This window comes from Cebus imitator, unplaced genomic scaffold, assembly GCF_001604975.1.
Source record: "Cebus imitator isolate Cc_AM_T3 unplaced genomic scaffold, Cebus_imitator-1.0 Scaffold780, whole genome shotgun sequence".
Taxonomy (NCBI): domain Eukaryota; kingdom Metazoa; phylum Chordata; class Mammalia; order Primates; family Cebidae; genus Cebus; species Cebus imitator.
In genome coordinates this window covers 377,505-393,606 of record NW_016108095.1, presented here as the reverse complement: position 1 = coordinate 393,606, position 16,102 = coordinate 377,505, and the positions used below count along the sequence as shown (strand labels likewise).

The 16,102-nt window shown below is 55.4% G+C and overlaps 2 protein-coding genes across 2 annotated transcripts in view; one reads left to right on the top strand and one right to left on the bottom strand.

Annotated features, from left to right (window-relative positions):
* Window positions 1-15,647, bottom strand: part of TUBGCP2 (tubulin gamma complex associated protein 2) — a 28,356-nt gene extending 12,709 nt beyond the window's left edge. Inside the window, exons 1-8 of the mRNA XM_017519905.2 lie at window positions 15,559-15,647; window positions 10,136-10,342; window positions 8,322-8,450; window positions 7,768-7,944; window positions 5,991-6,150; window positions 1,832-2,039; window positions 1,335-1,534; window positions 808-997 (exon numbers count right to left, since the gene is read on the bottom strand). Coding sequence (XP_017375394.1) covers window positions 808-997; window positions 1,335-1,534; window positions 1,832-2,039; window positions 5,991-6,150; window positions 7,768-7,944; window positions 8,322-8,450; window positions 10,136-10,285 — 1,214 coding nt within the window. The 5' untranslated portion in view covers window positions 10,286-10,342; window positions 15,559-15,647. The remainder of the gene's footprint in view (window positions 1-807; window positions 998-1,334; window positions 1,535-1,831; window positions 2,040-5,990; window positions 6,151-7,767; window positions 7,945-8,321; window positions 8,451-10,135; window positions 10,343-15,558) is intronic.
* Window positions 15,632-16,102, top strand: part of ZNF511 (zinc finger protein 511) — a 6,551-nt gene continuing 6,080 nt past the window's right edge. The window contains exon 1 of the mRNA XM_017519912.2: window positions 15,632-15,831. Coding sequence (XP_017375401.1) covers window positions 15,679-15,831 — 153 coding nt within the window. The 5' untranslated portion in view covers window positions 15,632-15,678. The remainder of the gene's footprint in view (window positions 15,832-16,102) is intronic.

Here is a 16,102-nt window from a genome sequence, read left to right as displayed (position 1 = left end):
AGACTGTGGGGTCCGCGGGGAGTGTCAGCCCGGGTTCGGGGAGACTGTGGGGTCCGCGGGGAGTGTCAGCCCGGGTTCGGGGAGACTGTGGGGTCTGCGGGGAGTGTCAGCCCGGGTTCGGGAGACTGTGGGGTCTGCGGGGAGTATTAACCTGGGTTCAGAGACAACGTGGAGTCTACAGGGCTGGATGGGAAATTGATTTGTCTTTATCTGTACCCGCCTCTTTTTGGAATTTAGCATTTCCTTCCACAATGAATCCAGGCACCAAAATGATGCTTGTGCGGGGTGCGTGGGGCAGACACTAACAGAAAGCAGATGCCTGTCTGCATGTCACCATTGGAACAACTTCGAATGTCATTTAGCACGTCAAGTGTGAAGCTGCTTTCTTTGCTAGGCCCATTATACCAGATTTTATTGGGTCCATCAGTAAAGAAATACATATTTCCATATCACAAATGCTTCTTTTCAAAATATTTTAACAACTGTATGTTAACATAATAAACTATAGTAAAATTCTTTGCAAACAATCATGTTTTTATGAATTTAAATATATGTCACTGTAGAGAAGCCGACAGACCCCACCAGATCAGGAGGGCCTTGCACCAAACTGGCTGAAGGGCCTAACGGAGGCATTTCACGTCCTGCACACGAAGAGGAAGGCCCGAAGCAGCTGGGCCATCCCTGCCCTGGCCGCCTGGGCAGCAGGTTCACGTCTGCCCAGTGTGTGCTTTCCCGAGACCACAAGCAAAGCAAGGCTCTGCCCCCAGAGAGGGCAGCACATGCCCTCCGGGTCCCCAGGAGCCCTACCTGTACGGGTCATGGATGATGCCCCTGTAGATCCACTTCTCCAGAACCTCGAAGTAGGGAGCACTGGCCGCCTTGGTCAGGTACAGGCACAGCTCCTGCGCCTGGCTGTCCCCCGTGTAGCTGAAGCTCCTGTCGTGAAGCAGGCTCAGTGTGGACCCCCCAAGACACTCGCCTTTGTCCACCGAGGTGGCTGCGGGGAGAAGAGAGCTCACTGCCGACAGGGAAGCACACGTTCAGACTGCCAACGACCCCGCTGGGGCCTCCCGTGCTTCTCCAGCCTTCTCACTGGGACGGTGTGCGTGGGTGGGATGTGTACAAACTGCAAGGTTGTAGCTGCTGATGAAAGCTGACCAGTAAGAGCTCCCAGGGCTTTCCTCTCGCAAACACTACCCGGAGCCACATGGGCTTTGGCTGCACGCCCCTGACCTGGGCAGCGGCTCCATGCCCCGGCAGAGTCTCTCCTCATGCTGGGTGCTGTGCTGTGACACCTGCCCCCCACTGCCCCACTCTCCCCAGCGGGCACACACCAAGGGAGGCGAGGATGTCCATGGTGCGCATGGCCGGCTGGATGTAGAACCAGAGCTTCTGCAGCGACAGGAGGCCCTGCCTGTGCAGCTGCTCCAGCTGTGACACCAGGATCAGGTGCTCCTTGACCAGGGTGCGCATGGCGGCCGCCAGGGCGTGGTTCACCTGCCCATACTCAAAGGAAGACTTCTCTTCGATGAACCTATGAGAAGAGCTGTCAACTTCCTCAAAAAGACCAGCTGCATCCAGATAAAAGGTCAGACACTCTGAGGCTCACCCCTACACAGGAAGTAAATGACTCACTCGAGCCCCACATCCCAGAAGGGAGCTTTTGCCCCTGGGAGGAGATGAGTCAGGACCCCAGGCAGTGACTCAGACCCTCCAAAGCTGAGTCGGTCAGGAGTTGTCCCCAAGGTGGGGGCTCTCTTTAGAAGGGATGTAGATGTCTCCATGGTCATCAGGATGGGACCTAACCCCTCCCTCACAACACCGTGCCCACCTAGTCACGGTGGAGTAGCTGGCAGCCACCGGCAGGATCCTGTTCACCAGCTCCCTGATGGACAGGTCCAGGTTGGGGTCCACGAGGAAGGTCCGGCTCTGCCTCCCGGCCAGGGGCTGAGCAGTGACGTGCCTCCCGTCCACGCCCACCAGCACATACAGCAGGTCCTCCACCACGGCCGACTCCTGTGAGGCCAGGGGCAGCGTACCTGTGGGCACAGACAGCGCTGCAGCTCCTCGGCCCCCGCCCCCAACCCCCACGGCCACTGCGCCCTCATCCTTGGTCAGTCACACTCCTGCTCAGTGTTGTAACGCCCCGGCTGACTGTTTATGGGAATGAAAGGTCAGCCACTGCGTTTGGCTCTGACTGACCCGCTGGGGAGCTCAGTGGTTGGCTGAGTTCCACCCACTGCAGGTCGGGGCTGGCCTGGGAGACTCAGTGGCTCACGTCAGGTCTCACCACATGGGACGCCAAGATGCTCACACACGTCCCTGACGTTTGGAAAGATGAAGTTCAGAGTTTAAAAATTAACTCCAGGGGAGGCTGTACTTTCAGCATTTGTGAGTACTATTTGCTGAGTCTGGGTAACTCTGGGACAAAAAAAAAACCAACGTTGTCTTTGAAAAGCTATCATTTAAACGTTAGGAAACTGATCATTTCTATCCACACGTGTGAGATGGCTGCAGGACGGACAGCTAAGTCTCCTCATGACCACCCAAGGGAACCTCGAGGACGGCCGCGGGCCATCCACCCACCAAACCGTCACATCCCAGGGTGGGTCCGTAGCTCAGTCCACAGCGGGGGGAAGCAGTGTGTTGAAATGGTCCCCACTGGGCCAGACAGGGCCCCAGTGCCAGCCAGACCGCACCAAAACCAGGCCCTGGCAGCTGAGAACGGCTCTGCAGAGCACACTTCCAGTTTACAAGACAGCTCTGTCGGCCTCATACATCTGTGACTGTGGGCCCCGTGGCTCCGAGCGCAGCTGCAAGCAGCACCAACATGAGTCCTCACGGCGCAGATCCAGTTTGCTTCCCTTTGTTTCTGAGACAAATCTTGCTCCGTCACCAAGGATGGAGTGCGGTGGTGCGATCTCAGCTCACTGCAGCCTCGACCACCCAGGCTCAAGTGATCTTCCCTCCTCGGCTCCCTCAGAGCAGGGACCGCAGGTGTGTGCCATCATTGCTGGCCAATTTTTAAATCCTTTGCAGACGTGGGGTCTTGCCACGTTGCCCAGGCTGGCAGATCGACACTTCTCAACTTCAAGTTCCTTTTCTTTCCGGGTCCTCCAGTGGCCTGTTCAGGAGGACCCACAAAACCAAGCCTCCAACATCCGCCTGCCATTCCTAAAGCAGTGGGTGTGGCCTTCTCAGGAGGACCCATAAAACCAAGCCTCCAATGTCTGCCATTCCTAAAGCAGTGTGTGTGGCTTGGCGTTTGCTGGACGGCAAGGGCATCTTCCAGGAACTGCCTCTGACTCTGCATCGCTGACTTTCCACCATGTTGGTCTCATTCATCCACAGCCACCAAGTCTTGGCCAATACCCTTGCGGGGAGAAGCCTCACAGTGGGGTGGAGGTGCAGTGCTGAGCCGGCCGCCTGACTGTGGAGGGACCTCAAGAGTTGTTTAGGCCAGGCACGGTGGCTCACACCTGTAATCCCAACACTAGGAGGCCAAGGTGGACAGACAGCTTGACTCCAGGAGTTTGAGACCAGCCTGGGCAATATGGCAAATCCCTGTCTCCACTAAAAATACAAAAATTAGCTGCATGTGATGATGCACACCTGCAGTCCCAGCTACTCAGGAGGCTGAGGTGGGAAGATCACCTGAGCTCAGGAGATTGAGGCTTCAGTGAGCTGAGATCATGCCACTGCACTTCAGCCTAAGCAAAGGAGTGAGATCCCATCTCAAAAAAATAAATAAATAAAAAGTCAGTTGCTTCAGCTCCCCAGTATCCAACATGCTCAGTGCCATCCAGACACCCATGACGATGCCTGCCAATCACTGCATCCAAACGACCACCAACCACTGGCTCCTCTGTGCCGCTGTGGGGAAACGGCAGCACAGAACCTGGAAACAGTTTCGCACGCTGCATGGGAGGGGCACTGCCGTGGCGGCGTTGGCCAGGGGGATGCCCACACGGTGTGTGCAGAGGCACGGCAGGAAAGTGGAGAGCTGGCAGCCGCCTCATGCCCACAAGGTTCTGGTGCTTTCCAAGCCACCTGTCCTATCACACAGAGACACTGGCCAAATCATGGGGTGAGGGGCTGGACAGTCCCCCTCAGGAACGCCACAGTGAGCTCCATTCCCAAGTCTGCATGGGCGGCACGAGGGGGTAGGGACGGCGTGGCAGGCTGGACTGTGGCCTGTGGCCATGGGAGGGAGGTGGGGTGAGGCGCCCCTCTCCTGGGATGCTGAGTGTGCCGAGGGCACCCGCACCCTGACCTGGGCCAGCTGCAGGGTTCGCAGCCGTGTCTCACACGCTTGCTTCCAACCATCGCCACGCTCAGAGCTGCCCCAAGGCGCCGCAGCATTACTGGAGAGTGCATTCCTCTGTTGTACAACCCCTTCCTTGAATGGGGGAAACATGGGAAAAAGCCTCCTACATGAGCACCCCCTCAGTGCTTCCCGCTCTAAAAAGCTGGCTCCGCTGAGCTCCACTGCTGGGACCCCAGGCACCAGGGCCCGGAACTTCCTCCTCTGAAGGCTGCCTGGGCGTCATCAGGAGCTCTCAGACGTCCACCACCGCCCTGGTGGCCCACTGAATATCCACTAAGGGAGCGGCTCTCTCTCCCTAACAGTCTTCACTGTTGGGTTTTCACAGTTGGATTATCACTGAAAAGACACTGCACAAAGCAGACTGTTCTGTTTTGTCTTGAAACAGTCTCACTCTGCTGCCAAGGCTGCAGTGCAGCAGCATGGTCACAGGTCACTGCAGCCTCCACCTCTCAGGCTCAAGCGATCCTTCCACCTCAGCCTCCTGAGTGGCTGGGAAGACAGGTGTGCACCACCACTCAGCTAATCTTTGTATTTTTTGTAAGGACAGAGTCTCGCCATGTTGCCCAGGCTGGTCTCCGATTCCCGGGCCCAAGTAATCTGCCCACCTCAGCCTAAGTGCTGGGATTACAGGTGTGAGCCACCGTGCCTGGCCAAAGTAGACTGTTTTCTGTACTTTTCATTGACTTACAGCAGGGTTCTGTTTGTTTGGGGATGAGGAAAACAGGTGGATTTCACATCACCATTCTCCAGGGTTTCTAGTAAAGGCAAGAGTTGGCCCCTCTCTGGCTACACAGCAGAGCCACGTGAGCAGCGGCAAAGTCGACCGGACTCCATGCTGCCTCTTGAGTTTGACTAACAGGGACGAGGCAAGACAAGCAGGTTTGCTCTGTCCTCAGTTTGTGAAATCTCATTTTCCAATCTAAAAACATATTTGACCAGGCATGGTGGCTCACACCTGTAATCCCAGCACTTTGGGAGGCCAAGGCGGGCAGATTACCAGAGGTCAGGAGTTCTAGACCAGCTTGGCCAACATGGCAAAACCCTGTCCCTACTAAAAATATAACAATTAGCTGGGCGTGGTGTCACCTGCAGTCCCAGCTACTTGGGAGGCTGAGACAGGACACTTGCTTAAACCTGGGAGGTGGAGGCTGCAGTGAGCTGAGATCGCACCACTGCACTCCAGCTTAGGTGACAGAGCAAAACTCCATCTCAAAAAATAAATAAATAAAATAAAAACGCACTCATGAATTGTGACAGACGAACACATTCCAGGTCCCCAACAGCCTGTCCTGAAATGACTGTGTGGTCTCACCTGCAACTTGTTTATGAGAGCATGGCCGTAACAGAACCTACGGGAGTCAAAACGGGTGCTACACACGGTTCTGGTGCCTGCAGGTCTGCACCAGGGCACCAGGGCACCAGGATGCTGGTTGGGGAGGGGCCGGCTGCAGGCCGTCCCGCAGCTCAGCTCGCAGCTCCAGCAGGAGGGACAGAAGAACCTCCAGGACCCTGGTGAGCCACTCTCTGTGCCACCCTGGGATGGGAACGCAGAGGCGGCGGCCAGTCAGAGTGGAGCCTCAGGGCCTGAGGAAGGGCAGGCCCAGGGGAGGGCTGGGCTGCAGTGTCCTGCCAGGCAGAGGCCAGAAATAAACGCATCACATACCTATTGGCAAAGCCGTGTCTGTGCTGACGCCGGAGCTAGTCAGGAAATCTCCTATCAGTGCAGGTCTGTCGTACACCCACGCTGGGAAGACGGGGAGGTGCTGGCCTGAATTGTTTTTGTTCTGCTTGTCTCGAAGCATCTTTCTTTTAAGTTCCAGAGACTACCAAGGATGTTTTTAAAAACAAAGCCAGAAAGGTACACTTTAGTGCCAACACTCAACTAAGACACCTGCAGAAACTATTATTTTTGCAAAGATGATAAAGACTCAACCACATAGAAATGAAGTGCACCTCAGCACGCCTGCCACAGCGTGAGGGGCTGGGGAACAGGGCAGACGGGAGTCCTAGCCCTTCTTCTCAGGGGTCCTGGTCCAGCAAGGGGCCCCCCAAGAACCATGAGCACCAGCAGGGGAAACCGTGGGAGAGGCTGCACCCGGCACAGAGCAGCTGTTTCAGAGAAGGGCGCCCTGTGAACAATCAGAATTGCGTCTTCCTGGCAGTGACTACCTTTGCTGGGTGAAAACAGGCTTCAGCAACAGACAAGCATCCTCACCCTGCCAGAGAAGGGCCCCAGGAAGGGCTGAGGCAGCAGCGCCACAACAGGGTGGCTCCCACCCTCCGTACCAGTGGCCGCCAGCGACTGACGAGGTCGGCCAGGGCCAGCCCAGCTTTCGGAAGCACCGACTCCCACTCAGGGCGGGTCAGGGACAGCGGCCAGTGCAAACTGTCTCTGTACTTGGCAATAAGACCCAGTCTCCCTACATGCCACACAGGGAGAGCGGTGCCAGGGCTGAAGGGGACGTGGACAGAGGCCTGGCATCACATCCGGCACAGAATGTGCCCAGGCACCGGCGGGGTCCTTTGGAGCCGCTGCACTCCACACACATCCAGCAAGGCCAGGATGCCTCAAGGACGCAGCTCTGAAGGAAGTTTAAAGGCCACAAAGGCAGAAATGTGGCAGCTCCAAGGAGAGAGACTGGGAGATGACTTATATCAAAAGACCAGGGTAGGACAGAAAATCAAAACCAAGAGAGAATAGTAAACACAGATGGAGTAACAAAAATGGTTCTATTTTCAAGAGTCTTGAAAATATAATAATCTGAAAGCATCTCCTCAAAATTGTTAAAAATTAGAGGCATGAATGGGGGGTCAGGACTGGGCGGGGTCAGAGCCACGCGGCCACCTGCAGCGTGAATGAGGGGTCAGGACTGGGCGGGGTCAGAGCCACGCGGCCACCTGCAGCGTGAATGGGGGGTCAGAGCCACGCGGTCACCTGCAGCATGAATGGGGGGGTCAGGACTGGGCGGGGTCAGAGCCACACGGCCACCTGCAGCGTGAATGGGGGGTCAGAGCCACGCGGCCACCTGCAGCGTGAATGGGGGGTCAGGACTGGGCGGGGTCAGAGCCACACGACCACCTGCAGCGTGAATGGGGGGTCAGGACTGGGCGGGGTCAGAGCCACGCGGCTACCTGCAGCGTGAATGGGGGGTCAGAGCCACGCAGCCACCTGCAGCATGAATGGGGGGTCAGGACTGGGCGGGGTCAGAACCACATGCCACCGTGCAGTGTGACTCCCAAGTGGGTAGGAACCTCATTTGTATTTATTCTTGTGGTCCAGAATTCTAAATTTAAAAAATATTAAACATATAAAGCTAGATCATGATTAAGCATTAAGCCTCAGCCTTTCTAATAATAAATGACAGAGAGACGTGCCCTTCCAGCAGGGGCCCGGCACAGCAGTGAGCATGGGCGCCTGTGGACAGCCACGGACACAGTACCTGCTGCAGTGTGGAGCCGGTGGCCACACTGCCAAGCTGCTTTCTCAGCTCCTCGAGCTCCTGCATGGAGATCTTGGAGGCCGCTGCAGGGACGCTGATGCTGGTGGCACTGCTGCCCACAGTGGCGGCTGCGAGCTCAGCTCTTTCTTTTGCATTCTGTTGTAAGTACTGCAGAGTCTGAAAACATGCAAACACGCAAACCTCCACACCAGGCCAGCACAACCCTGGCCACAGTGGATGAGCAGGGACACCACCACCAGCACGGCTACCCACCCTGACAGGTGCTACTCTTAATAGCAAAGCGACGCGTACAACAGGCAGGAATCCAGCGCAACACACGGGAAATGAGAAGCCCCCAGCCCCAGAGGCTGTTTCTCAGGTTTACATCCAACATGGGCGATCTTTCATTCTGGTCCACCACAAATGTCCTACCTGGCCTTGAAGTGCTACTGGTGAACTGACAGGAAGGTGGCGTGGAGAGAGCAGGAGATGCCACCTCACTCCTGACACGGGCTGCAGGGTGCAGTATGGCAGGCGGCATGGCACCCACCTACCTCTTTGTCTTCCGTGAGCTTTGAGAGCAGGTACACCAGCGGGTCAAGGTTCCTCGTATTTTTAGATTTCAGTTCGTCATATTTCTTTAGAAAGTCTTCTGGAGTACGAGAGAACTCTGCAATTTTAACCTCAAAAGCACAAACATGAGTGATTTAATGACAGTAATTAATAATAAAGCACTTTTAAAAACCCTTCAAGAAAATTAAGCACAATGAACCAAGAGTTAAACTTGGGTAGGCTAAATGATCACCTCTCTGAAATAAACTAAGAAAACTCATCTGAATATTGTGTTAAACTTATCCGTGTTTTGAGCCAGGCAGTGACTCACACCCGTAATCCCAGCACTTTGGGAGGCCAAGGCAGGTAGATTGCTTGAGTCCAGGAGTTCAAGACCAGCTTGGGCAAAATAACAAAACCCCATTTATTTTATTTTTTTTTTTGAGACGGAGTCTCACTCTGTCACCCAGGCTGGAGTGCAGTGGTGTAACTGCGGCTCATTGCAACCTCCACCTCCCAGGTTCAAGTGATTCTCCTGCCTCAGCCTCCTAAGTGGCTGGGATTACTGGTGTGCACCACCAGGCCCAGCTAATTTTTGTATTCTTAGTAGAGACGGGGTTTCGCTATGTTGGCCGGGCTGGTCTCAAACTCCTGACCTCAGATGATCCACCTGCCCTGGCCTCCCAAAGTGCTGGGATTACATTCGTGAGCCACCGCAATCAGCCCACAAAACCCCATTTCTACAAAAAGATTAAAAAATTAGCAAGGCGTGGTGGCACTCGCCTGTGGTTGCTACTCAGGAGGCTGAAGTGGTTGGATCACTTGAGCCTGGGAGGCTGAGGCTGAAGTGAGCCAAGATGGTGCCACCTGCATTCCAGCCTGGGTGACAGAGTGAGACACTGTCTCAAAACAAAACAAAACACAGCTTATCTATATTTCCCATTACAGTTTCTTTCCTTTTGTGCTTCTCCTTATTATTTTATTTTTTGCAGAGACAGGGTTTCATCACGTTGCCCAGGGTGGCCTCGAACACCCAGGTCCAAGCCATCCAGCTGCCTCAGCCTCCCAAAGTGCTGGCATTACAGGCATGAGTCCTTTTTATGCTTCTTCAGGTTTGCATGGGAAGTAGCTGCTTATGTTTCTTCCCAGGAGTTTATGAGTTCACTGTACACGTCTCACCGCATTGCCTCGGGAATGTATGATTATGTGCACGCTTAGGGGTGTTGACAATGCTTCACTCAGAATGAACTCAACATGCGTCCCTCAACTCTCTATGCCGCTCAGCTCATCTGCCTAATGATCCTTGTGCCTTACCCCTGTTTTAAGCCAGTTTAAATAACTGAAGATTCATAATGTACTTTTAATAATAGACTTGAAATTCAAAATCATTTTCTGAAAATCTGTAATTCTGAATTACATAACATCTGAATGAAGAAATAACATCTTAAAGGGATTTTGGCATGGTTAACACCAGTGCCTCCTTTTTATCCACAGGAATGCACATGTCAGGACTCTCCCCCCTCATGGCTGCAGGGGATGGAGTGGGGAAGACAGAGGGTTCTAGGCCCAGCCTTCTCCTTGGGCCTCCATTTACCCATGTGCACAGTGGGGAGTCAGCAGAATAAGAACTGAATGCATACAGCCCAAGTGCTGTCTGCTGTCATTCCTGGTACCACTGAGGCCACCCAGGACAGGGCCCCAACTCTGCATCCTGCACCAAACACAGCCCTGCACCAGGGGCGGTGCTCACCCTGCACCATTCTGGCCCTGGAGCGGTGCTCACCCCACACGGCACTACACCAAGGGTGGTGCTTACCTTGGCGCTGTGAGCAGAGACGGTGGTAGTGACGTACGGGGTCCTGTTCTTTTGAAGCAGGTCAATGTAGACCTCAGCCCCATCTCCTCCATGGACACGCAGCAGGCTAAGCAGTTCATTGACGTCATGGTGAATCCGAAATTCACTCATGGTTATGGTTCTGAGGCACCAACATCACAAAATGTTCTCCTAAAGGTAAGAGGCTAGCTATTCATAAAATTAAAACTGTATAAATAAAAATATATTTTCTGACACTCAAGCCTGGCCAATGTCAGACCTTTGACAAACCAAGTTATTACCTGGCCTGTCTGGCCTAGGGCCCCTTCCCCAACCCCACAGCAGCCTCTCAGAGGGTCCTGTGCACGGGACTGGGATTAGGGCCTCTTCCCTGACACCCCAGCAGCCTCTCAGAGGGTCCTCTGCATGGGACTGGGATTAGAGCCCCTCACCCACACCCCAGCAGCCTCTCAGAGGGTCCTGTGAACGGGACTGGTATTAGGGCCTCTTCCCTGACACCCCAGCAGCCTCTCAGAGGGTCCTGTGCATGGGCCTGGGATTCACTGGCCACCAGCTTCCAGACAGCCTCCACAGCTTCGAGAGCCGGCCTGTGGGTAGCGTGAATGTGGCCTGAGACCCGGGGGCTCCCCTTCTCCTGCATCTCCCTCCACACAAGGGTCTGGGCCAGCAGGGAATGCTCTGCTGCTCGCCTCGGCTGGTGGGCAGAGCGTTCTGGTCCCAGATGTGCAGACATGAGGCCCTGCCTGTGGGGTCTACACAGGGAGCTGTGCAGATGCCCAAGCCATACACACCGTGCCAGCTCCCAGTGCACACAGTAAAATCACAGCCTCCACCCGAGAGGCCCACCTGGTTCTGAGACCCTGCGGTGCCCAGCCGCAACTCCCTTCCCCCGTCCAGCTCTCTGTTCCTTCTGCACTCCCGGACCCATGACATCTCCTTTTCTTACCCAAGCATGGCTACCCACAGAGATGCTTCTGGTAAGATTTCTGCACGTTCCTACACGTCTGAGCTAAGTGAGGTTCCGCTGCAGCTCAAGCTGTCCTGCTGACCACCTGTCCCAGGGTCTCGCCAGGAGACACATGACACATATGAGATCGAAGCCGTCACAGACACGCTTGAGTGGGCAGCAGAACACTGCATGGGGTCAGGGTGCTGGGTAAGGTGCACTGTCCCTGGGTCAGGATGCAGGGTGAGCGCTACCCCTGGGTCAGGGTGCTGGGTGAGCCCACCCTTGAGTCAGAGTGCTGGGTAAGTGCTGCCCCTGGGTCAGGGGGCAGGGTGAGCCATCCCTGGGTCAGGGTGCTGGGTAAGCACTGCCCTGACTCTCCCATCGGTGGCTGGTCATTAGCCACTGTCATCAGGAGTTCTGACACAAGGCCATTAAGACAAACACATGGCTGTTTGCAGAGGCTCATCCCTGTAATCCCAGCTTGGGGAGGCTGAGTGAGGTCAATCGCTCAAGGCCAGGAGTTCAAGACAGCCTGGGCAACATAGTGAGACCCTGTCTCTACAAAAAAAAATACAAAAAATCAGCTGGGCATGGCACCATATGCCCACAGTCTCCCACTTGGGAGGCTGAGGTGGGAGGATTGCTTGTGCCACTCCAGCCTAGGCAACAGAGGGAGATCCTGTCTCAACAAAACAAAACAAAACAAAAAACACACACAGGCAACTGGCTATAGATTAAAAAACAAATACAAGGCCGGGCGCGGTGGCTCAAGCCTGTAATCCCAGCACTTTGGGAGGCCGAGGCGGGTGGATCACGAGGTCAAGAGATCGAGACCATCCTGGTCAACATGGTGAAACCCCGTCTCTACTAAAAATACAAAACATTAGCTGGGCATGGTGGTGTGTGCCTGTAATCCCAGCTACTCAGGAGGCTGAGGCAGGAGAATTGCCTGAACCCAGGCGGCGGAGGTTGCGGTGAGCCGAGATCGCGCCATTGCACTCCAGCCTGGGTAACATGAGTGAAACTCCGTCTCAAAAAAAAAAAAAAAAACAAATACAAGTAAACTTTACATGCTTCACAAATATTTCAATTCATCTACATAAGTGCTCTTAATCTGGTGTTCATGAATAATATGTAACACATGAGCCCTTGAAAATTACAGGCAAAATCATCTGTGAATTTTCTGAGGAGATAGCCCTTCAACAAACTCTCAAACGCATTATGACCCAAAAAAAGTAAATAACCACTCTGCGGACAGCCTCAGGAAGACAAGGATGAGCTCAACAGAACATCGAATACAGGAGGCTCGGCACACACTCCCGCGACACTCTAACTTGGACTGTCAGCGTGGGACCCGACGGTGAGAAAGTGAGATCTGAATCCTGTGTGACAAAAAACAGCGTCTCTGTATATGAACAACAAATACTGGTCACAGGCAGGGTCTCTCCAAAAATGGAAGTAGACCAACAAGCACACAGGGTCCCTGAGCTGCTCGGGCACATGCTTTTGACTCAGGAGGCGCTCATGGTTAACTACAGTTCAAACACAAGGCCAGCAGGGCACCCGATGCGGAGTCCCACGCAGGCCGAACACTGAGGTGGCCACTTCCAGACAGTGGGACGCTGAACAAGGACACATCCTCTCCAAGCTTATTCTGAAAATGGGAAGCCATTGGTCCTGCCTGAGCTGTGGTGGAGAGAAGTGAAATCATCCTGAGAAAGCACAGAAGGGCCCATACATGGTAATCTTGCACTGTGGTTACCAGAAAAGCAGAAACAGACACATTGCCACCGTTACTGCCTAGAGACGGTAACTCTGTTATCTGGGAAATGGTTAAGTTTACAAAAGGAAAAATTGGGTCCCAATCACTGATAACATCTTAAACTACCAGTTGCCTTTTTATTTTTCTTTTTTGAGATGGAGTCTTGCTCTGTCCCCAGGCTGGAGTGCCGTAGCACGATCTCAGCTCACCGCAACCTCCACCTTCTGAGTTCAAGCCATTCTCCTGCCTCAGCCTCCTGAGTGCTGGGACTACAAGCACACGCCACCACACCTGGCTAATTTTTTGTATTTTAGTAGAGACGGGGTTTCACCATATTGGCCAAGATGGTCTCAATCTCCCGACCTCATGATCCACCCACCTCAGCCTCCCAAAGTGCTGGGGTTAAGGCATGAGCCACCATGCCCGGCCTACCAGTTGCTTTTTTAATAGTCATGGGAAGTCTGGGATGAGGCCCTGCAAACTACTTGTGAAGCAGAAAAGACAACCCAAAACTTTCCACCTAGCAGCCTCTTCGAATCCAAGGGAAACCTGTTTCACCCACATTCTATTCGGCTCCCCAAGGACTGCAGGCTGTTCCGTAACTGCTGGACTGAGAAACACTGGTCATGCTCGGTGGCAAGAAAACCATTTGCCACCAAAACAAAGCACTTCCCTACCAGACACAAGTCAGGAGAGAAACCTACCCCTGAAGAGAAATCATCTAAGTAAACATTTATTTAAAAACTACCTTCAGAAAACTTGACATCTCTTGTAGAAATAAAAGCATGGACGTCTGCACGTCACGAGTGCTCATTTTTCGAGGAGCCTGCTTCTCCCTGAACGTGGGGACCACGCCTCCAGAAGGGAAGCCCACACCAGCACGGGGTCCCTCCCCGCCCAGGGGACTCTGGGAAAATCCTGGGCTAACTCTGAGGTGTCACAGTGACTGAAGGGTGCTCTTAGTACTTAATGGGCAAGGGCCAGGGACAGTAATGTCCCGCCAGGAACGAGCAGAGTCCCACTGAAAACACAGCTCGGAGGAGGATTTAGCCGTGGCTCTTGGTATTTAGTGGGCAAGGGCCAGGGACACTAATGTCCCGCCAGGAACGAGCAGAGTCCCACTGAAAACACAGCTCGGAGGAGGGTTTAGCCGTGGCCGCTTACTTGTTCTCGATGCTCCTGAATTCTTACTATTAATCACGCAAATAGACAGGCCCAGCGTCTGTGACTGGGCAGGACTGAAGTACTCCTCACACGGCCATGAGCGACCACAGGGATGAGTGCTGAGGAAGCAAGGCACGCATGTCACACTCCAGCACGCACAAGCGGGGCACAGAGAGGAACTTGACCGAGAGCCTCTGTGGAGAGCTCAAACCTAACTGCACAAATTGGTTTGAAAAATGTTATTTTACAACTTGTGAAAAATGTCAATGGCCCAAATGCTTTTACAGAGACAGTACAGACGTGCCTCACTCAACATCCTGAGAAATGCCTGCCAACATGGTGAAAACCAGTCTCTACCAAAAATACAAAAATCAGCCAGGCCTCATGGCGCACACTTATAATCCCAGCTACTTGGGTAGCTGAGGCACAAGAATCGCTTGAGCCCAGGAGGCAGAGGTTGCAGTGAGCCAAGATCAGGCCACGGTACTCCAGCCTGGGCGACAGAGAGACACTCTATCTCCAAAAGATAAAAGAGAAATACGTGGTTAGGTAATTTCCTTCTGTGCGACCTCCATGGAGGGACTCGCTGACCTAGAGGGTGTACGGCCTACCATGCACCTAAGCCTGGTGGAGCCTCAGGCTCGTGGGCTACAAGCCTGCCCAGCAGGTGGCTGTGCTGCACACTGAGCTGTAACAGACAGCCATTTGTGTATCTAAACATGGAAAAAGTACAGGGGCAGACCTAGCGGCTCACACCTGCAGTCCCAGCTCTTTGGAAGGTTGAGGCAGGAGGACTGCTTGAGCCCAGGAGTTTGCCACCTATGATCGCGCCACTGCACTCCGGCCTGGGTGACAGAGCGAGAAAGCTATCCGCCACCACCGGGCCCAACCTCTGCAGCAGATCTGAAGCGTGCACTGCTTCCCGCGTTTTGTCGATCACCATTTTAATCAGGTAACTGTGTAGTCTGACGTCCGTCGTGCTCTCCTCTGATGCCTTCACCCACACCCTGAGCACAGGTCTGGTGTTTGATGGGAGCTGCAGGACTGGAGAGGTCGACAGGACCCCGGCAGGCCAGGAAAGGGCCTTTGAACTAAGGTAACGGGAAGTCACCCAAGAGCTGAGTTAAAAAGGGTCACAACACAACCGGAGCCACTGTGGCTCCCGTTCGCGACTGGTTTAGAGGGAACAAGATCCAGGGGCTACGCGGTCCGACGGCGGGGGCCGGGGAAGGTGGACGGGAGGGCGTGCGAGAGACGGACCTGCGACCCCGCCTCCCAGGGCCGGGAGGGGACACCTGGGACGAGCCGGAGGCCCGCTCCGTCCCGCCCCAGCTCGGGGTGGGGCCGCGGGGCAAGACGCTGACCTGGCCCGCACGGGCCCGAGGGGCTTTGGCCAAGCGCCGGGGGCCGCTGCGCAGCCAGAGGAGCGCGTGGGAAGAGCCGCATCCCGCCAGGCCCGTCGCCTCGTGGCCGCCCGAGCCCGACAGTCCCCCAGCCCCGCCGCCCCGCCAGGGCCCGGCCAGGACTCACCGCAGCCCCGGAACCACAGAGCCCCCGCAGCCCCCGACGGCGGCGGAAGTGCGCGGACGTCACGTCCGGCCCGGCTCGCGGACGGTGGCCGACTGGCTCCGCGCGCCCGCGCCCAGAGTGATGCAGCTGCCCCCAGCGCTACGCGCCCGCCTCGCCGCGGGGCCCGGGACGGCCGAGCCACTGCCTGTAGCGCGGGACCCCGCGGCCGAGGCCGCGCCTTTTCGCTTCGCTGCGCGCCCGGTGCGCTTCCCGCGGGAGCACGAGTTCTTCGAGGTGATTGAGGGAAAAAGAAAAAGGCTCCCACTCCCGGAGCCTGGAGTGGGCGGGACCTGAGGCTGCGGAACGGGGCGGGAGCCCGGGGCAGGCGGGGTTTGAGGCTGCGAGGCGTGGCCGGAGCCTGGGTCAGGCGGGGCCTGAGGCTTTCGGTCGGGACCTGGGGCCGCGGGGCGGGGCCGGAGGCTTTGGGGCGGGACCTGAGGCCGCAGGGCGGGGCCGGAGCCCGGGGCGGGCGGGGCCGGAGCCCGGGGCAGGCGGGGCCTGAGGC